Raw genomic sequence first — 21,483 nt, 5'->3', positions numbered from 1 at the left:
GGCTGAGGCGCGCGGCGATGAGCGCCCCGGCGAGCGCTCCCCGGCAGGCGGCCGCCGCCGGCTCGGAGGGACGCTGCCCCTTGCAGCCTGCGCCGTTCCTGCTGCCGGCACGAGAGATCCCGCTACTTTTGGAGGGACCCGAAGAGGAGCCGGCGCAATACTGAATGACCTTGGAAATCGTTGTGCGTGGATAGATTCGTTCTCGCCGCCCGCCTCCGAGTCTCAGGAACTCTGCGATTGAAGCTGGTTTTAACATTTTAGGGGGCCTTTCCAAACCAAGATTGTGTACACTTACTAACCTGCCTAATGATTCCTGAACTAATGAAGCATTCGCCTAAAACTGAGCACGGAAGATGTTTTCTTTTAACGTATGCTTGCTCCATAACTGCAMATAAAATGAGCAAGGTAATGTCCTGCTTTTAGAAGAACTTTTTTTTTTTTTTTTAAACAATCATTTATTATGCTGATCGTCTGGTAAAACCAGAAAGCCCCCAACTCGCTGGAAGACGGAGCCAAACGCCGGAATATCGGCGTAGTAAACAATGGCAGCTTTGCTAGGCAAACCAGCATGTCATTAGCTTCGCAGCAGAATGCGGATGGAAGTTTCTGCCCCCCTTGTCTGGGGGGCTGTGAAATGATTGAGGTGTTGCTACAGAGGTGAGCAATATCGTGGATATACCTATGAACTTCGGTGTACTCATCCGCTGTAGCAGATCTGGCATAGTTTCCAAAGATAATTATTTTAAATTACCATTGCTGAAAATTTAAATTCAAGAGGATTTGTTTTGTCTCTGGGGACCTTGAATTATGCTTCTGGCATTAATAATTGTAATGGACTATAACTGTTGAAAGGAATTGTGAATATTGACATAAATCTCCAAATTTTATTCTTAAGTTATTTTCATTTTTAAATGAATAGATACGATCTTCCTCATTGTATGCGAGATGTATGTTTTCTTTCCTGGGAGTCAGAGGACAAATCTGCCTTCTCCCCCACCTGTCTCCCTCCAAATAAAATTCATTATTCATACCCAAACAGTGGTGAGTCTATTGGAATTAACCTTGACAAAAATGTTTTCCTTACCTTTCTAATCAAATAGCACGGATAAGACAGAATATCATCTCCTGACCGGAGCCAGAAAAGACAGCATGATACAATGAACTTTTCCCTTTACTCTCCAGTCGTTCTATGATTTAAATCGAGACATTAGAAGGATTATCTCCACCAACTGCTGGTGCAGGAAACCCGAGTTGTGCTGAGATTACTCCCTCCCCCCCTCCCTCCCTCCCCCTCGCCCCGTTATATTCCAAAGTAACTGACTTTCTCAGGAAAATAGACAGTCACAGATTTCCCCCTTCCTTCCCTGGGAAATGAATGTGTCTCTTCAGTATTTATTTCCGTGTCTCACAGTACCTGTTTGTTTTAGAAGTGCCTTGTGTTTACTAAAGATTGGTCGAGAGCACTGGAGAAGCTGATCAGTGGCCTTTCTCTTTCTGGCTTTTTTTTTTTTCTTTCTTTTTCTTTCTTTCTTTCCTTAAAGCTAAGGTGTGCCAGAGTGATGCACTGATGCTGAGGAGGCATCAACAGCTATGGGACTGTAACCCTGTCAAATGTAAGCACTGGCAGTGTCTACAAAGAGAGATCGTGAGACGCTGAAGCAGAGTTTAGCTGCTGTTAAGCAGGTCATCTGCTCCCTAAAGCTCAGATTGCAGTGTTCCCTAATCATAAAACATGAACCAGTCCAGATGGATTGAATGGAGGACTCTGAATGTGAGCAGTAGTATTATGAACATATCTGAGCATCTCTCCTGCCCTCTTGGATTTGGTCACTACAATGCAGTTGACATCTGTATCCTTGAGACAGTTGTTATTGTCTTGCTAACGTTTTTAATTATTGCGGGTAACTTAACTGTTATATTTGTTTTCCACTGTGCTCCACTTCTGCATCATTATACCACCAGCTATTTTATTCAGACCATGGCCTATGCTGATCTTTTTGTTGGAGTTAGCTGCTTGGTTCCTACTTTGTCACTGCTTCACTATTCGACAGGTGTCCACGAGTCCTTGACATGTCAAGTTTTTGGATATATCATCTCTGTGCTCAAAAGCGTATCTATGGCATGTCTTGCTTGCATCAGTGTGGATCGCTATCTCGCTATAACAAAGCCTCTCTCCTATAATCAACTGGTCACACCTTGTCGCTTGAGACTCTGCATCATTTTGATCTGGATATACTCTTGTCTGATCTTCTTGCCTTCCTTTTTTGGTTGGGGAAAACCTGGTTACCACGGAGATATTTTCGAATGGTGTGCTACCTCCTGGCTAACTAACGCCTATTTCACTGGCTTTATTGTGTGCTTACTCTATGCTCCTGCTGCCTTTGTCATCTGCTTCACCTATTTCCACATCTTTAAAATTTGCCGGCAGCACACCAAAGAGATAAATGATCGGAGAGCTCGATTTCCTAGCCACGAAGTGGATGCTGCTGGGGAGACTGGGCACAGCCCTGACCGCCGCTATGCCATGGTTTTGTTTCGGATAACCAGTGTGTTCTACGTGCTGTGGCTCCCTTATATCATATACTTCCTGCTGGAGAGCTCTAGGGTGTTGGAAAACCCAGCACTTTCCTTCTTGACAACATGGCTTGCTATAAGCAATAGTTTCTGCAACTGTGTGATATATAGCCTCTCCAACAGTGTTTTCAGGCTGGGACTCCGGAGACTGTCAGAGACAATATGTTCATCTTGTATGTGTTTAAAAGAGAGGGATGTACGGGACCCGAAACCGAGAAAACGGGCTAATTCCTGCTCTATTTAAAGAGAACTGGCGCATGTAATCAATCATGGAGTTTTGATAGTATTTGATATATCTGGAAACTTGCCAGAACAGAAATATTTACTTGAATAGTTTGCTATGATCTTAGAGATGATTTTAAAAGGGATTTCAGAAAAGGAAAAGGCAGCTATAAGAGGGGTCACTGAACTTAAATATAGCTCTTGTGAAATTGCGAGGAGACAAATTCAGCAGAGAAGATGAAGAAAGTCAGAACTCAAATCTTCCAAAGGGCGTGAAATAACTAGCACATCAAAGGAGGTTCCCCGTAAAATCAGTTAGTTAGTTACTACCTTATATTTTCCCCCTTGTAGAAAGGTTGTCTTATTATCTTTGTGTCAGAATATACTGTAGCCTTCTGAACTTAAATATATTTAAGAGGAAACAATCAACAACACAGTAAGTGGCTATCCATAAATTATATTCCTGAGGACTTACAGTAGATGTTGCAGATTATTAATCAGCTCTCTCTCTGCTCACATCTTGTACAATTTTCAGTTGTACAAATAATCCGCAATGCATAAAACGTGCACCGGGCATGATGCTTCTGGATAAAATTGCACATTTTGATACTATTTTCACAGAACCGCTCCCTCTCATTTCCATTTTTCCCATACTGTACGTCCCTCGGTTCCATTATGCAGAAGTGGCTTAGTTTGAGGGTGCTACAAGGCCAACTGAGTCTCAAATCACGCTTCCTGCAGAAAGAAATAGCCCTTCCTGACTAGCTGAGTAAGCACAGTCGCCCATGTTCAATGACTTCTTCAATCTTTCATTCCCTTGATCCTGTTAAATTAGCACACAGTATTGATGTAGTGTCCTTTAGGGTGTACTAAAGCTTTTCCTTTATCGGCTACACAGATAATCCTAACGCAAATATGATAATGGCACACAGCAGTGTGCATCACTGCTTAGAAAATTAAAAATAAATAAGRAAACCTTTTCTTTGGGAGGTCTAAATAGCTTACTGTTGTAGCTGCCAATCCTTTGTGTGAACCTAGCTTGCACATACTGTATTTTTATTTATTTTTATTTTTAAGAGAAAATGTAACTTGTGGTCTGTGCCTAATGTTTTCATAGCACATGAAATAGGTCAGTGCTACAGGATAAAAAAATATATACTTGCTTTAAGAGAAATACTTTCTGTGCAGTTGTTGAATAGATATTTGTTAGACAAGTGTTCTTGGAGGAGGTAAGCAAGACAGTTTAGTATTAAATACAGGCAAAAAGCTTCAGTATTTCCTTTTGTAATGAACTGACTTTCAGGTCCACTGATTAAATATTTTTGTTTTGCAAGGGTGCGTGTTAGGTTTGTGTGATAAATTGCCAGGGGTTCAGATGCATGCCAATAAAAGAAATATTTAAATTATTATTTTTGAACCAAATGTGATTTTCTTRGATGGTTATTGGCTTTTAAGAAAGGCCCAATTATTGATCATTGGTGCCTTTTAACACTGCACTATTATTCCTTTTCTTACCAAAATGCGTGTGTAAAGATTGTGCCTATTACTTTTTGTAAAGGAAGCTGACCACATCTGCGCACTTGTGGTTTGAGTCTCGATCTCCCTGGGGTATGTGCTCTTTGTTCTGCTGAGGTGGTTCTGAACCCCTGTACGTTTTTAAAGCTGTAAGAAAGCTGAAACAATGGAATAAAGTAGTATTATGTATATCAAAACCAGCCTTGGCTTTAGTTCCCTGATGTTATGCTCCGTTCTCTGGGGAAGCTCTTTTGGGTTAGAACTTAAGGATGAACTCTCTAAAATCCCAAACTCAAAGCTGCTTACTTGCCGTCTTTCGTGACTTGTGCCGGTTTCTAACATTGTGCAATCTTTAAAGCAGGTTGAAATACGACTTGAAACGTTCCTCCAGCCAAGCTGAACTGTTGCTGACAGTTATCCCTGACAGGTATTACCAAAACTGAGTGTTATTCTCTGCACGTACCTTGTCCTGCTTCGCATCTCTGGGAAGGTGTCTGTTGCCTTCTTCTGAAAAGTTACTGTTCATTTCAGAAGGCTCTCGAGGGCTCCATGCCCAGCTCCTCTTACAGAGAGACTCGGACCTCGTTTAGCCCTGTCGTTACATTTAGTTTCCTGTTTAGGAGGTCTTCAGCGTGCGAGAATTAGTCAAGGAGCAATGAAATATCTAACTTCTCACAACTCACTGGGCTGGTTTCACACCAGTGAGGTAGCTCTGTACCTACACTGGTTTCATACCACTGAACTAGCTCTGTACCTACGCTCCGCGCTCGGACTCTTCCCTGCTTCTGGCGACATTCCTGGTGACAAGTTTCTATGCGACCTCCTGACATTCAAGTGAAGTTCTAGAAAATACCCGTGGTTTTACAAGCCTTTTATTAAAAACAAGGAACCCAACCTGAAGGTAGTAGATCTATTACTAGCGTGGTACTGTGACTACAAATATATCCAAGCACACAAGCTAGCTCATTTGTATTCGTAGTGCCTTAGTTGAAGCCTGCTTGTATAACCTCAGCAAACGGAGTTGATGTACCGCGACTTGAAGCTTTGCTGCCTGCAAACGGGAGCTCGGAAAGGGAGCTTCACATTGAAGAGGCTGCAGCAGAAGGTACGCGTGGCAGCCCACCTGCTCGCTGCCCTCGGGGCCAGCATTAGCAGCACTCTTCTCTGCCATCGTGCTGAGCTTGTGGAGCTGTCAGATGGGACTGAAGAGTTCCTTTTCCCTCAGGCTGTAGCTGGATGGAGAGACTAGAGTAGAAATCCACTACCCTGCAAACAAATGATAGCTTCCCTTTACTACTGCCCTTTTTCTTTTTTCTTCTTCTTTTCCCTGCAAACTCTTCATGTAAGAACTTTTCTTTTTTCCTTTGGCCATACGTGTGGTAGCTTACGTGAATGTAAGAATGCTAATTTGCTTATCTGGACCCTCAATTGCCATTGCTGGAAAATCACACTGTTCTCTGTAAGTCTGAGTCTCCTGGAATCCGTCCAATTAAACATCCCCACCACCGTTAAATGCTGCCTTTCTTATTGCTCTTTTCAAGGACAGAATTTGACCTATAATAGTAGCCAGTCACGTGAATGTTTAATAAGTGGGTTTCATTTTTCAAAGTATTTTCTAGAAACATTATGTTATATTTTGTTCAAGGAAGGTTTGTTATTGTTTTATTAATGCTGTCTGAAGGTTCCAGCTGGTGCTACAGAAAACTGCAGGGCTGGACACTTTGATGGATAAAGAAATTTCTGTCACCCAGTTCATCACTTAGGATTTTCATTCTGTCATTTATGTAGTCTCATGACCTTGTATGAAAATCAGGGTAAGGAATGAGACTTTTAAAGCTTGCGTCTCTTGCCCAGAAATATTGTAAGAGTAATACCTTGCTTTCATGTACCTAAAGGCTTTATGTATTGTAAAGTACCTAGTAAATAGGAGACCTGCCACTAACCAAAGAAACGGACATGCGCAACTCATTCCGCAAGCCAGAGCTGATAATTACTTGTAATAATCAAGTCTCTCAATGTACTGATACTTTGAGGGAGTCACTAGAAACTCCTGGTTCTTTAAAACAATATCCAGTCATGTGAAAAATCAGCTTTTTATAGGTAAAATGTTGAATAAAAAGGTTAAATTGAAGAGGTATGCCTCATAGATAAGCAAAGCAAGTATGTAGAAGGCTCCTTGGTGCAGGTAGGTTGTTGTGCCATTATATTTCTCTTGAAAACTTGTGTAACAGAGGTTATGTAAAGATCGATCCTATAAATGTTTTGAAACCTCATGTCTTCAACCTAAGGAAAAGGCAAAAAAAAGTTCATGTAGTGGCAGCTAAACTGCTACCAGAAAAGTAGTTTTTTCCTTATCAAAATGTGCTTCCTTAATTTCTGGAATTGCTAGGTTGAATTTCTCTTTATTATTCTGTAAAGGGAAAGAAAACTAGTAATGAAAAGCGCAGTGCTGTATTTTAAATGTTTACCTATTGGTTGTCTAATAGTAAGATTTTTTTCATTTTTGCTTACAAAGCCATTTTGTAATTGTATTTGGAGAAGCATGAGGTATCATGCTAAGTTGGTTTTTGTGCAAAATCTTTGTGCTTCCTCTAGTGAAAAGTTTGGAGTAGTTTGCTCTGTTGARGTTACCTTTCATAGATACAGTTTGTGAAGATCTTTTATACATAGCATTTATATTGTTTTCACAAATATTTTTAATTCATTCATGTTTGCCAACTGAATATCTGTAATCACATTTAGATTTCACACTCAGAAAAACAAATTTTATATATATATATATATTTGTAAAGTAGCTTACCAGTCACTATCAGAAATTGGCTATTGAGAAGAGCGTGTCAGTGTAACGATTAGCTATGTCGTTAGCTTGTTATCTAGCCTATGACAAATGAGTTGAAATAGAAGCAGAAGTTGTTGCAACAGTATATCGAGCTGATGGGACGTGCACCAGCTTTTATACTGCCGCRCAGTTGTTTCTCAACATGAAATTATTTTATCTTTCCACATTAGGGTTTGCAGCCAAGCAAATAAATACATGGATCTTTTTGATGCGGCTGTTTGAACGGTGAGGAYGCTGTGTCTCTGCATCGGAGCCTGGCTCGCTGGGGGCTTGGCCCTCCAGGGAGTCTCAGAGCTGAGGTGCAGCGTGCCCGGCACCGCGGYGGTCCTGGACGGAGCTCGCTCGCCGAGGGAGAGCGCCAGGGCTTCCCCGGCCACCACGGCCGGCCGCGGGGGCACAGCGTCAGCGAAGGTGGCCGTGGCCTCCCCACCGGCCTCCAGGAGCAGCTGGTTTTCACATCTTTCTGTTTCGCTGTCACTGCCACCTAAAGGAGAAGTTTAAGCCTTTGCCTTTACTCACCCCTTTACCCCTCTCCTCTTCCATAGGCTGTTTTATGGGAGGAGTGGTGCATCATTTTCCTAATGAGCTGAATTACGGTTATTTTGCCTTTTTTTTTTTCTTTTTCATAAAATACTTTTATGTATATTGTTTGAATGGCAAAACAGACCTGACTTTGTTAACTRGCTGCTGGTTAACTTTTAGGGCTTTTCGGAAAAGGAAGCATCACCGAGGTTGTTTTCTTGTCACTTACAGTATTTTCCTGCAACTTAAAGATAGTATTCTTCAAAGACTACATGGTTTTTGTCCGTACCAAATATGGCGTTTAAGTAAAATCAGGTTTTTTTTAATTTGAAATATATGTATTTAAGTTTTTTTTTTACTATATACTGAATTATACATAAATCTTTGCAGTCATTAAGCTTTTTAAATTGTGAACAAAAGACTATGTCATTCCTACAGATTAGTGGGGTGAAAACAATTTGTGAGGCTTTTTAAAATAACTTCCTACTCAGATTTTTCCAGTCAATCTTAAATGACATAGTTCCTTTCTTCCATCTGATAATAGGAAAATCCTTCCAGAAATACGACCTGAGCTGCATGMGTTTCAAGTGCTCCAGGAGCAGTTTCTGAATGGAGGAAAAGCTGTAAATGGCTCTGTTCTGACATACCTGTAGGAAAATAGTAGCAAAAACTAATCTCCCTTTAACATCCTTAATTTCTGTGGATTTTTCCTTTATCAAAGTACTGTGAAGGATAGGGTGAATATAAGGAAACCCTAGTGCTTTCAGCCATGTTGACAGGAGGCTAGGAAAAGCAATTTCAGGCCGTAAAAATGCCTGAAGATCTTTGGGATTTTATCACAGTCTTATGCCAACTGCTACCAGACTTAACGCTCTTGAGAAGAACGTGACGGAAATGCTGAAGCCTCTTCTATTTACTCTTAATCACCAGGTGACTTGATTTGAACCAAAAAAGGTGATTCTGCTCACAGGTAACTTTTATAAGTGCAATGATTACCAGGGAAAAAGGTTTTATTTTTTGTATGCAGCATTCGTGCCACCTTAAAGCTTGTGATCTAAGTTTACCACCAGCGGCACTAGAAAAAGTGGCCAAAGGTGAAATTTGAGAAGAGGAAGCCCAGGCCCGTCGGCGTTAGTCACGCGAGGGCACCTCTGCATCTTGCTCACGGTATTGCTCTTTGTTTCTTTGTTTTTTTAAAACAAAATATGTATGCTTATTGACTTTCTTCTTCTATATGTTATTGAAATAACCACAAATTCTTTTCCTCATGGAAGTAGTCAATTTTAGGAGGGATTAAAGTGAAAAATAGGATAGTGGGAAAGTATAATGGTGTGTTCCCTGGGGGAAAACACAGTATGTTAGTTGCAGAGCCTGTAAGTATTTTGAATTTCATACACTTTAGGTGGGAAGATCTTCAAGTATTTSTACCCAGTGGAGGTTTCTAGTATGTGTATGATCTCTCATACACATACTCTTTATGTGTGTGCATGTATTATTTAGAAGTTCTCCTTGTCTGATATCAAGATTTAGAATTGTAAATGGACAAATGATATTTTCAGTGATCAGGAAAAGCTGTTCAGACCCATGAAAGACATCCGCTGTATCCACAGGGTTTTCAGTGTTTGTTAACTGATTATAACGCTCAGATTCTCGTTTGCTGCTTTATTGTGGGAGAACAAGTATAGGAACTGTGTATCGAGGGAAAAGAGCTGGCAGCTCCTCAGGTGAACTGCTCCGAGTGGCTTGCCTGCAGTCCTCGCCGCAAATGCACGCGGTCACGTTGTGTCTTTGGGTGGACATACCCCAAGACAGGGTGACTCGTTCTTTTCCTGAAGCAGGTTATGGAGTGAATACCGTTACGTTGCTGTGTCTCTGTGTTCACATCCTTGTTAAAATGATGCGTTTGTCAAATACAGACGGTGCCGTTTTGGACTGCATATAGTTTGCTATTTCCGACTGAAATTCCTGCAGATCTTTTCTGTACGGCATGCCATTGCAAGCCTAGTGCAAGCCCCTTTCCTGGTGGGGAGGGCTGTACAACCCGCAGTGCCCTGACGTGCCTGAGGCATGTGGGCTTGCTTTTGATATTTTTACTATGTGACGTTAATCTTCTGCAGAAGGAATGGCAAAGACAGCTGAAGGCAGCAACGTCTTAAACTGCTTCAGCCAGGTTTTTGCAGAGCTTGTTGATTAGGGGTTTTAATGGCAAGGAAATTCCTAGTGATTTCAAAAAGGAGACCTGTACACTGGGAGTAATGACTTGTTATTAGGTCAAGAACAGATTAATCCCTTTCTCATCCATGTCCTCAGTAGATGAACAGGATCTTCAGAAGAAAATCGTACTATAATCAGATTGATTTGGGCACTCCAGTTTTTATGATGAGTTTTAATGCAACTGGACATACTTAAGGGTTGAGAACAGTCATATAATGGCAAGGTTTCAGTGGTGGTTTTTTCTTCATTTCAAGGGCTTTGGGGACCGCTTTGCGGCTAGAGTCAGATAAGCACTAAGTGTGTACTAAAACAACCAAAGCAGCAAACACAGGCTATAAATGAAAGCCCCTTATCCAAACCTACTTTCCCTGTAGTGTTGGCTACTTAACATTGCCCAGGTAATTACCCATGTTGGCTCATGAAGATGGCATAAAACGTCATGAAATCTGATAAATATAAACCTGGTTACATGCTATCATAATTAAATTATTCTTTACATTTTTAATTTTAGTTGCAAATGACCTTTTTTCAATTCAGGCAAGGTTCTTTGGGAGACCATATTCTTCTGTGGTTTAGTATCTTGGGAACTTGCAACCAATTAATTATTTTCCTTTGCTGCTTGGACATTTCTAGCTGTGCTTTACTTGATCTCTGGTAGTTTTGTTTTGGTTGAGGGGTGTGTGTGTGTGTGTGTGTGGTTTTTTTTTCCTTTTTTAAACTAATCTCCATTCTGCAGATGTTTAAATGTGTTCTTTACTTGACTCATGTAAAAGCCTTTATGAGACTATTAGGAAGGGCATGCCCTTCAAGGGAAATACATCTATTCCTAAATCTACTTAGGCTACGTTCCACTGTGTTTAAAAGAAATTGCTTGTTGGTGTACCTTGTTTAGTAGATTTTGGGTGTCCTGGCCTCCTCAAGGTTGCAAAAATGGTTTCTGCAGATGTCTGTCATCTGAGCATATTAAATAGGAAAAAAACACAAACCTCTTCTATTGGGCTAAAATATTATTTATTACTGATTTTATCTGTAAATGTTACTAACTAAAGCAACTCTTTGTCGGTCATGAATCAGCATTTTGGTTGCGATTTATGGAGGTACTTTATGTTGCTATAGCTATTCTCAGTATTTCCACTGACTTTAATGAAAGTGCAGGACGGTCACTGCTTAAGTGCAGCTGAAAGTTTTCTCCATTTTATCCCTATACATTTGCAACTCCTTTCTGCTGGTTTACCCGGCTTGGGAAGCTTTTGAGAGCAAAAATATGTCTGTGACAGTTGGTGGCTGTGATACAATTGTGCTTTGGTCATCTTATATTAGGAATTTCACTTCATTAATAATGCCTGTATTTTACCTATTGCCAAAATAAAAACGGTGGCAAAGTATTCTTGTAATAATGGTATTCTGTTTGTAGTAAAAAACAAAAACAAAAAGCAGAAAGTTTCTACTTTGGTAAAAAGAGGTTTGAAATGTGATGCAGGTGAGGAATACCTGTTTGATACTTTAGTTTGGGAAAGGTTCCAAGTTCAGATGGTAGATGAAATTCAAGGAACAAATGTAAATATTGGTCCTGAAGRAAAGCAGCCCTTACTTTACATGTTCATTAATGGAATGAGTTTTATCTGTTCCTTGTCAGGAAGATTTTTTTTTTCCAATTTAAAATGTTCACTTAATATGCAGTCACTGACCAAAGAAAGCATTGAGATACTAGTAATTATAAAAATAATAAAGAGAAGTATTAGAAAGCATCACCCCCATCACCATGGTGTGTCTGGATCTTGAATATTGTGTGTAATTCTGGTCCATGGTAGTACAAGTAAAAAGAGTTGTGAGGACTGGCAAAGGTCTTCAAGATAAGGAGCTCTTCTTCTCTGAAGACAAATTAAAGTGACTGAGATTTTTCAGCCTAGAAAAGGATAAGGTATGGGGGAGTATGAGAGCTCTGCAGAGTCGTGAATGTCACGGGGAAGAGCAGCTGGCCAGAGTTGCTCATTGTCTCTCTTCCAGTGTAAAAAGTTTAAATTGAGGTTGCAGTCTGAAAACAAACAAAACTACCTTTCTACACCACGCGTAGTCGCATTGTGGAACTCACTGGCAGAAGACACTGTGGATGCCAAAAGCTGGCACGGGTTAAAAAGTGATTCAGAGAAATGCAAGGAGGAATAACGTTTAATGTGCTGTCATCGCACGTCTGGCTTGGGAGCCCATATGCTGCGAATCACTGGCGGCTGGGAGACTCGAATGGGGGAATTGTCACTCTCTGTTTGTCCTATTCTTACACTCTTCCTTAGACATCTGTTACTAGCTACTGCTGCAGACGGTGCTAAAGCTAGAGCGACTATGGGTGGACCTAAAATGTCTGCTCTTATCTTCCTGCTGCTGCCTTGCTACGTGCTTACTACTCTCCCAGTACTAACCTTGGATACTTATTTTCGTATTCTGTCTGTCAGGAAAAGAATGCACAAACAACTGTTTTTTTATGAATAAAATGAAGTGAAAAATAAACATCCGCGACTGTACATCTTTGTGTGTACGCGTGTGGCCGGTGGCCGGGAGAACAGAAGTGTCAGCGTGCGCAGACATCCCCATCTTTTCTGGCTACCGAAGCAAAAAGCCAGCTGGACGGGCACAGCCACAGCAGGGCTCTAGGGGACTGTGTTGCGAGTTTTCATACCAAGTATTAGGGGAAAAACTTTACTTTTTTTTTTTTTGAATAATTATAATAGTTAAGAGCAGTTTTTTTAAGGGCTTCTTAACCCCATCTAAGTAACATGAAAGCTTTTTTCTGCCTGCAAAACGAGAGTGCAAAAGGAGGGTTGCCTGTGCGTGGCTACRTTGCATTTTCCTTCAAAGTGCCAGCTGGTTTAGCAAAGGTCCAACGTGTCAGCTCCACTTCATCGTGGTGTTAGAAAACTCGTTGTGTCCAGCTGCTACGATAAATGACGTGGAGGTCACTAACACTGCAGTGTTGTTCCACTGGTGATCAGCAGCGTGTCATTTATATCCTGAAATCTGGCCATTCAGAAATGAAAGCAGAATTCAAACTAGGCCTGGGGTAGATGTACCCATGGAGCCGGACGCAGTGGGTAGTTTGCTCTGCCTGTCGGCTTATCTCCATGACTGTATGTCCTGGCCGGAGGTTGGAGGAGAGAACGGTTTCCTCCTCCTCCTTTCGTTTTGCAGTTAGATCAGTTAACATGGGCTTGCCCCAAATAACATCGCATTTTCTTTTAAAAGCGGTACTAGTAGTGCTGTCCTGTGAATAAGATGTAATATTTAGGAGGCATTCAAGGATGTATTTGGTCCTTTCGTCCCTAAGTGCTTTGTATAAACTCTAGTGCCTTGTCTTTAACTGGCTAAGTCATAAAGTTGATTCTCTGTGCTCAATTTTGATTTCCGGTGTTGCGGTTCAGCACTACTGGACCTGCAGGCTAGCTTGAGTTTTCCTCTTGTTTATTAACTCAGGAGGCCGAAAGAATGGGAAAAATGTTAGACAGAATTGTAGCTTGCAGTGTCAGTGTTTAAATTATTTCATGACTGAAGATGTCTTGTTCATGTTCTCGTAGAAGGATGTAAGTGAGCATGCAGCAACCAGCAAGACCCTGGGAGTTTTTATTTTCCTTCCTTACAAATTAATTTTGGGACCAAAGAGTATGTGCTTTCTATTTGGAAAAGAATGTTCTTATGCAACAGATTTTGAAATTTCAGGGGTATATTTGGTTCATATTGTTCTATTCTATTGTCTTTCTGGAAACATTAGTCATGTTACTGGTAATTTAAAATACTGAAGGTTGGAGGCATAGCCACCAACAAACGTTTCATACCTCCTAGCACTGTTTACATTGATATACACAGAGAAATTTCAGTTTAAGAGTCAGGAAGCTGCAATATTTTCATCAAAAAGCATTTTTGCAGCTTTTAAAGTGTGATAGCTTATTATTTTTAATTATATATTATATCCATATATATACCCCTTCATCCCTTCTGCAACCAGAATTCCTATTGACTTCAGGGAAATCTTGGAATTTTAAGGAACTTTGGCTCAGTTTTCTATATTCGGTCTATCAAGGATACGGAAAGCCACAGGTCTTCTGATTTTTAGGCAGGTGCAGCACATTACTCATGCCTAGTTCCRTTGCAGTAGAAGAGAAAGCGTTAGAAGCATTGCTAATAAGGATATAATTGCCACAAGAAAAAAGTGTGCATCTGTGTGTTTGTGTGCTCGACTGAAGACAATATGTTAACATATGTTCAAAAAATCATGTTCCTCATCTCTGTTAATAAAAGCTGCTAAAATGCATGGAACATCAAAGAAAAAAAGGAGAGTATGTGTTAGCTCCAGTTTGCTACGTTGCATTTCATCTTTTCAAAGTATTTTCAAAGTAAGTAGTTTGACCAGAAGGATTTAAAGACAATAGTAATTTTTCCATTTAAGAAATTGTAAGACTATTAGGCTATATTATTTTACAAGATTATTAGAGACTTTAAATACAGATTGTTATGGTAAACACAAGACAATTTAAAAGGCATAACTCTAGAACATTGTGTCTGAATTCCAGCAAGCTTGGCTCAACTTGCAGTTGCAGCCTCGCTTTGCGACCCCCCCGCTCCTCTACAAAAACTGCCTCGCGTTGCAGTTTAACAGGGTAGTGAGCATTTTCCCTTGAAGTGAAATACGGCCGCATGAAAATATAAGGCTTGGGATATCCTGTAACAAATGTATTCCGGCAAGATTAAACCTAGTTTTTCTTTACTGTCAGCTGATGCAGTCCAGTTTGCCCGACAATATTTGAACATTTGAAGTTGGAGTTGAAAGCTCAAGGAAAYGTGAAATATTTTTTATGGGAAGCACACTGTTCTATGTACGTGAGACCAGAATGTTCAAAACATGCAAGTTGTTGCTTAACTATGTGCTGCTGTGGAGGCTTTTTGGTAGCTGCTTGCCGAGCTTCCTTGGGCCCTGCGGAAGGAGGCCTTCTGGCATCCTCCAAGGATCTTCTGCAGAACAAAAGATTATGTTGGTCACGCTTCCGTTTCCTATTCATGCCTTATTTATTGTTGACAACAAAATAATCCCATGCATACGAATCAAGCTCTGGTTGTGTGTCATGCTGTTAGAACTGGGCAAAATGTTTATCTCGGTTCTGAGGGAAATTTCCTAYGAGTTCGGTCTCTTCCCTTCTTTCTGGTTCTTTGCAGCAGCATCTCTAGCTATATGTGAGTGGGCCTGCTTTCCCATTAATCACTTTCCATCAAAATTAGGGCAATATTAGCATACATTAAGTGGTTACATTTATGTTCCGTTGTTCTTGGAGTTTCCTGCATTCACAGCTCCATTTAGAATGTGAATTTAATATTTTRGGACAATGCGAGCAGTGTTTTTCAATTGCTAGAGCCTGTCTACTTGTGCGTTTGCATCCAGCTTGCTAACCGTGAGAAACTCATAGAAGTAGAAGATTGCTAGCAAAATCTCGACTCTGAACCCTACTTAAAAGGCATATTTATAATRATTTTAATATTAATACTAGGAGTTAAAAAAAATAATTTGAACATTAAATTTAGATCCATTTTTTTACTTCTCATAATATATTAGTAGTTTGATAATCAGTTTGGTTCTGAGCTYACTTTCAACAGTTACCAGAAAAGATTTTGTTGTTACTGTTTTTGTTTTTTGGTCTCCTAGTTTTAAAGGCTCAGATCTGGATTATGTAGATAGTTACAGGTYGCAAAATGGGCAGCCTTCACTTGGCAGTCATTTCATCGCTAATACAGTTATTCAGAGAAGGTGAAGTGATGCGTAGGAGTAGATGCGAGTCCATACTGAAGTCTTTTAGACCTGACGTTCTGTGGTTTGGGTTTTAAAGCTTTCAAATCTAAATTTCATGCAGAGCTCACAAAAGTAACGCTGAAGCCATGGCCTTTTTGGACCCTGCACGCTTACGAGTTAAAAACCCTTGAAGAGCGGTTGAGTATTTGATCCCATACACTAAGTTTCATAGTGTGCAAGACAGAAGCTGCGTGATGTTCCAGACACATTTTAGCGGTCGTATATGTAATTTTAAATAGGCCTCGCTGCTCTCTCTGTGGGCTAGAAGTGGCGTGACGACCCCGTAATTCTGCTGCAACTTTGGTTGTGCGAACGAAGGCTTCTGTGGCGGGTTACGGCTGGGGCTTGTGTGACGGGAGCTGCTGCCCAGGCGAGGCCCGCGGAGCACGTCCTTCCTCACTGCGCTCGCCCGCGGAGCCGCCGTCGGGACCTGCGGCAGGAGCTCCAGACGGGCCTCRGCAGYGAGCCAGCCGCCTTACCGAAACCTTGAAGCAAGCGGAGCAAAGCGCAASCAAAGGAAGCCGTTYGCCCGCGGGGATGCGCTCAATGACRTAGCAGTTCTTGGCTGCGCGCAATGCCACAAAGCCTTCCTTGCCGAAAGTCGGTCRGGGAAGCTTTGGACACGTCTACGTTTTGAGCGTTTTAAGAATGTTTTGGCTGAAATCTTACGCCTTATTTTTGAGTCTGTTTTTTCCTGTGTTATTGTCAAATACTGGCTTCTGGAGCAGTGCTCTTTCTGTGCTTGKGGGCAGTTAATTTCTTTCTCCCGGTAGGACTGCGTGTGAAAGAACAGAGAAGCTTATACAGCCATCCTTACCTTTCCTAGTTTTAACTTCTAACCTTAGGGTAGTTCCATTTCTAGAAAAAATCATTCTCTTAGATCTGTATATTGGAAGATTACTTAGAAAAGCCAGAACCATTTTCCTTTTAGTTTTTTGAATTTTTTTAAAATTACTTTTTTTTCCTGTTTTTTTTAATTAAAAAAAAAATCTGTAGATTCAAATTTTATCTATTTTGGTGCCTTTTCAGACTCTTAGCTTGTTCTGTTCATATTCTCTAGACTTTAAGTAACGTTATTTCACTCCTGACTTCAGGTATAAATTACCTATCCGGTAAGTCTGCAAAATGTCACGYGTTCTGGTAGGAGGAAGGTAATCTTAGTGTTCAGATTTGAGCAAGAACTGATCAGACAGGTTCACACTAATTTTCCCCTTTTAGATTGTCATCATTTATCTTTTTCTCTCTCTCTCTATATATATATCTATCTATCTTTTCTCTCTCTTTTTTTCTCTCCTTTTCTCTCCCCCCCTTCTCTGGTGGATCAGTAACCTCATTCCTCTATTTCTAATGTGCTGTGTCCGTAGCTGATTCGGATCTTTAGTTAAGATCTTTCTTTAAGCTTAAAAGGATTTAATCTGCTCTGAAAAGTCCCAGGAACAAGCCATGGCATTTTGAATGGGAATTCTCCGGACTCCCATTCAGGCACAAATCAGTCAGTGTTGCTTTGTCGCCTGCTCCATTTTTCAGGTCTCGGTATTATAGGGCAGCTATCCGCAGGACATTTAAATTTAAAGGTCATTCTCAAATGGCTTCCAGAGGGGCACTAAATAATCAAGAAAGGCAGGACTTTTTGAGGCAGAAATTACATCAGACGGCTGCGCAAGCTTTTGCAAATAACGATCTTCTTGAAGATATAACAGAGAGGTAGAACAGCCTTTCAAACCTGGGGGTCTAAAGCTGAGTTCCCGAGTACCCGTTTGGGGCTCCTGATCTGACCTGAGGTGATTTTTCAGGGTTGCTGAGAAAGCCCAAATCCCAGTCAAGTCATTCAGCAATCGTGAATTTGTTACTGAAACAAGTAAAGAAACCCCACAGATAAAAGCCTATAAACTTCGGGAGATTTGAAATTTGATCATTTTCTTCCAACTTTTCTTCGATTGYTTGTGTCTTCAGCCAAGCTGGGGATTTGGATATTTCGCATAGCTGCTCTTTATTTGTGATTGCCGAGCTGGCTTCCTGCAGCTGAAGGTTACRCCGCTGCCATAAGCACTCCAGTGAAGTAAACTTCATGGGTGCCTCGGCAGAGTGGCTTCTGTTCCCGTTCCTCATTTTTTCATCCATTTATATTGTTCTCACTGCATCTATTTGGTCAGTCTTCTCTCTTCCAGTTCTCCTTTTCCTTGTAGTTGCGGTCAAATGTTTGCAGTCTTTTCTAACAAACTGTATGTGCTTGGAAAATATTCTCTATTGTATTGTGCTAAGGGCATCCCGAATGGAAGCAGCGTCATGGGAGAAGAGGAGGAAAATTTGTGAGAAGAGGGGACTGAAAGGAACCAGACAGTTTGAATCCTTTTCAAAACCACGTTTAGAAAAGAAAAGTTAAGCAACCTTTCTGAATATGGATTAAAGCTACGGTATTGGGATAAAATACCACTYTTTCTGAGGTTAAATGGGGAACTGGAAGTCTCCAGGGCACAAGCAATTAATACCTAACAGAGAGCAGTTGCAAAAGAGGTAAGCTGTGTTCCTCAAAACAGATATCCAAGATTCAGCATTGCCTTCCAAAAGGAAGCGTCTTAACTGGGGGGGCGTAGGAGCCGCCGGTGAGAGGTTGAACCATACGCCGGAAAATGCAATAAAATGAAGCAAACCGAACGGTGACTTGCTTCGGTCTGCTTTCCCTTCCTTTGGCAAAGGGCCATTTGCGAATCTGTTGCATGCTTAATGGGTAGCTTGGTCTTGCCACGTTTTAGTGAGATTTAATTTTGAGGCGTGCTGCACTTTTAGCAAGCTAGCTCGACTGTCATACTTCTCTCCAGTTTCCAGGATGTGTGGTAGAATGAGGTCACTTGTACCATTCTTCAGCTAATATAAGAGGCGTTGTTTTTAAATGCTGCTAGGTGGGTGGCAGGTGGATAAGAATAAATCCCATTTCTTCTCTGTTGGAATCAACRGCATTTGTTTTTCTATCTCCTTACATCATTGAGTAGAGGATTTTTTTTAACTCTGTGTTAATGCCAAGAAGCAGACAACCTCCATTCCTTCGCTGTTCCTTCCCCTTCCAAGGTTTCTGCAACAAAAGAATTAGATTAGTAGTAAAATGTTTCCTAGCAGTTGCACTCTTACATCTGTATACACTGTCTCCATATGAGCATTGGGTAAGAGTTAAACAGTATTGGAAAAGTTATTGTAACTGCCCTGCGCCCTACCAATTTTTAAAGCTTGTATAACTTTTAAGGGGCGCTGGGCAAAGCAGGGCTGTGCTAGAAACGGTATCGCTTTACTTTTAAAGATCTGGGAAATGTTCCTAGCCTGCAGTGAGCTGAAACTGAGGCCTTATTGAGGGTTTTTACAGGGAAGCTCTAAGTCCGGTTGTGAGGATAATTTCCAGCTCAGGACTGTTTCCGGAGCTTGGGAATTTCCTGATTCAAGTGTGATCAGAAAACTCTAGTTTTGCTGAGGCTGCATTTTCTAGAAAACAAAACCRAAAAACCTCAAGTATACTCTACAAAGAGAACAGTAAGAAAAACCTTATACTGGCATTGATAAATTTCTTTGGCACAAAATATTTAAAGAGTCAGAAGTGACTATTTTAGGAAAGTTTATCCTGGGAAGTCAGCACACTCCAGAATGTGCCTCTGCGATTTTTGTATAATCTTTTTAAAAAAAATTTAGAAATTACTTCTATTACAGCCACTATTTGTTATCATTATGTAATAAATATTGCACAGGGAGAAATTAATGACTTTTTAAATACAAACCTTTTCACACATCTCCTGCTTCCAAGTAAAGTTAGTCATTCATGCTTACAGTAGTCCTAGGTGGACAAGAAGATATGATTAATACTCAAGCCATGTTAAAATAAATTGTTAAAATTCTAATGAAAGTAAGAGTCTAGGTTGTTAGTGCAGCAAACCCCGTGTATAGGAAATAATGGTTCTCCACTATATTTGGTTTTCTAAAACCTGTATAAAATAGCAGGGTAATTCTAATACTTACATGGATGCAGCTAGTATATGGAGTCTTAAATCACTAGCTTATACAGTTGTGGTAGCATTACGTATGGGAAGGTTATGCAAGTGATAAACTGTCCTGATAGCACTCGCTCTCCTCCGTGCACTTATGGGTAGTGTGCTTGCAGATGAATCTTTAACTAAGCGTAAAGAAATGTACTATTTCAGAGTGCTGCTGTCTGTACTGTAAATCTTTATTCAAAATAGGCAGCTTAAAAAAGACAGATCTAATTCCTATGGATCGGTATTTCTTCAAGTACCACTGTGGTGTTCCTCAAGCTGTCCTTCGTTTGCAGATGACCCTGGTTATGGCGGTTGTCAGATGCTTCCTGTTCTCCTCTGTCCGTGTAGAAACAAAGCTTTCAATCCTCCTACCCTCCCCAAAAGAACAAGTAAATGTTTGATGACATTAAGGAAGTAGCTGAATAGATTTGCTTCAAAAATGAATAGGAAGGCAGCTGACCTCTGAAAGTAAAGAAAAAGTGTAGATCTGGGGACAGGCAAGTAAGTTAGTGTGAGAAAGTATTTCTGTGAAATTGCGGTCCCCTTTGGGGAAGAAATTGAGGTGTTCTGTATGAGATTAACTAATTTAATGTTAGAAAATAACATACTTTTTCAAAAAATGAGCAACCTAAAAAAATTGGATGTGAGGACAACTTGTCCAGAGTTGCAGAGATTTGGTTTGGAATTTGGTGTCAGGATGGCGAAGAATGTTCTGGCCAACCTTTAAACCAGCAAAGAGAGATTTTGCGAAGGATGTTAACCTTTCCACCTTTTCCTACTTAAGCCCTCAAAGAAAGAATTTCAAATGTAATGCTTCAGGTTTTAAGAAATATGGAGGTCGTATTCATACATAGTTTTGTTAAATAACTAGCTCGTTATTCACAGATAGAACAAATTAATGCCTTTACAAATCTGTCCTGCCCAACAGTAATTGCAGAGGCAAGGAAGACCATGATTTAGTGAAAATACTGGTTTTGAAGTCGTCATTTTTTGTTTCTGCACTAATGGTCATATACAGCTTGTCTGCAAATAATAAGCTGGCTAACAATTAAAAATTGCAAGCAACTTTGCTGTACACGTCAGCGAGAAACCCTCCACCCTCCTCCCCGCGGATGGATGTCGGAAGGAAATACAAATTGAGGGAAGGCAGGAACCCACTGAGTGGTTGCGAAGATTCATTTCCATAAGAAATGAGGCTAAAAATACGTTTTCATGCAACACTAATAGTGATGTATTGGTGGGAACAAGCTTAATGAAGAGCTGTCTTATGCGCTTACAGGATAACATTGTTCCCGTAATTGGGTGCTGAAAGCAGGCCTCGTTATTTGTTGCAGCAAATCCCATAGGAATGAGAAGATAAAGAAGCTAGGGTCACAGAATGATGATGAAGCTTTTGAAAAAGATTTAAAATAGAAACAATAAACATGAACACGTCTAATRACAAGATGGTGTATGGACGATACCAGTGCCAATGTTTAGGCAGCAGTATTAATGTTACGGAAACAGAACATGTTTTCAGGATGCCAACAACATTTTATAAAGCCTGTTCAACCAATTCAGCAAAGTAACGCTTGAGAAAATAACGGGAATATTTATTAAATATATTAAAAGTGGAGTGTACAATAAACCGACTGCTTTTGTCTGAAGCAATGTTGGAGGATTTTCGTGCCATCTGGACAGCAGTTTCTTAACCTTGGAGATGGTAGTTTTCAGTAAACTGGCTGGAAAGTCAGATTATATTCTTGTTTCAGTGC

At 40.6% G+C, this 21,483-nt stretch overlaps 2 protein-coding genes across 8 annotated transcripts in view; both read left to right on the top strand.

Moving 5' to 3' along the window:
* RABGAP1L (RAB GTPase activating protein 1 like) overlaps positions 1-21,483 on the top strand; it is a 268,625-nt gene that overhangs the window by 106,512 nt on the left and 140,630 nt on the right. The window lies entirely within an intron of this gene.
* GPR52 (G protein-coupled receptor 52) lies at positions 1,598-4,450 on the top strand. Its single transcript, XM_026063207.1, has one exon. It carries the CDS (start codon positions 1,733-1,735, stop codon positions 2,816-2,818), a length of 1,086 nt encoding a protein of 361 aa, XP_025918992.1. The 5' UTR covers positions 1,598-1,732; the 3' UTR covers positions 2,819-4,450.

Source organism: Apteryx rowi, unplaced genomic scaffold, assembly GCF_003343035.1.
Source record: "Apteryx rowi isolate R43461 unplaced genomic scaffold, aptRow1 scaffold_100, whole genome shotgun sequence".
Lineage (NCBI taxonomy): Eukaryota > Metazoa > Chordata > Aves > Apterygiformes > Apterygidae > Apteryx > Apteryx rowi.
The sequence above is the reverse complement of the archived record's forward strand: the minus strand, read 5'-3'. Positions and strand labels throughout refer to the sequence as shown.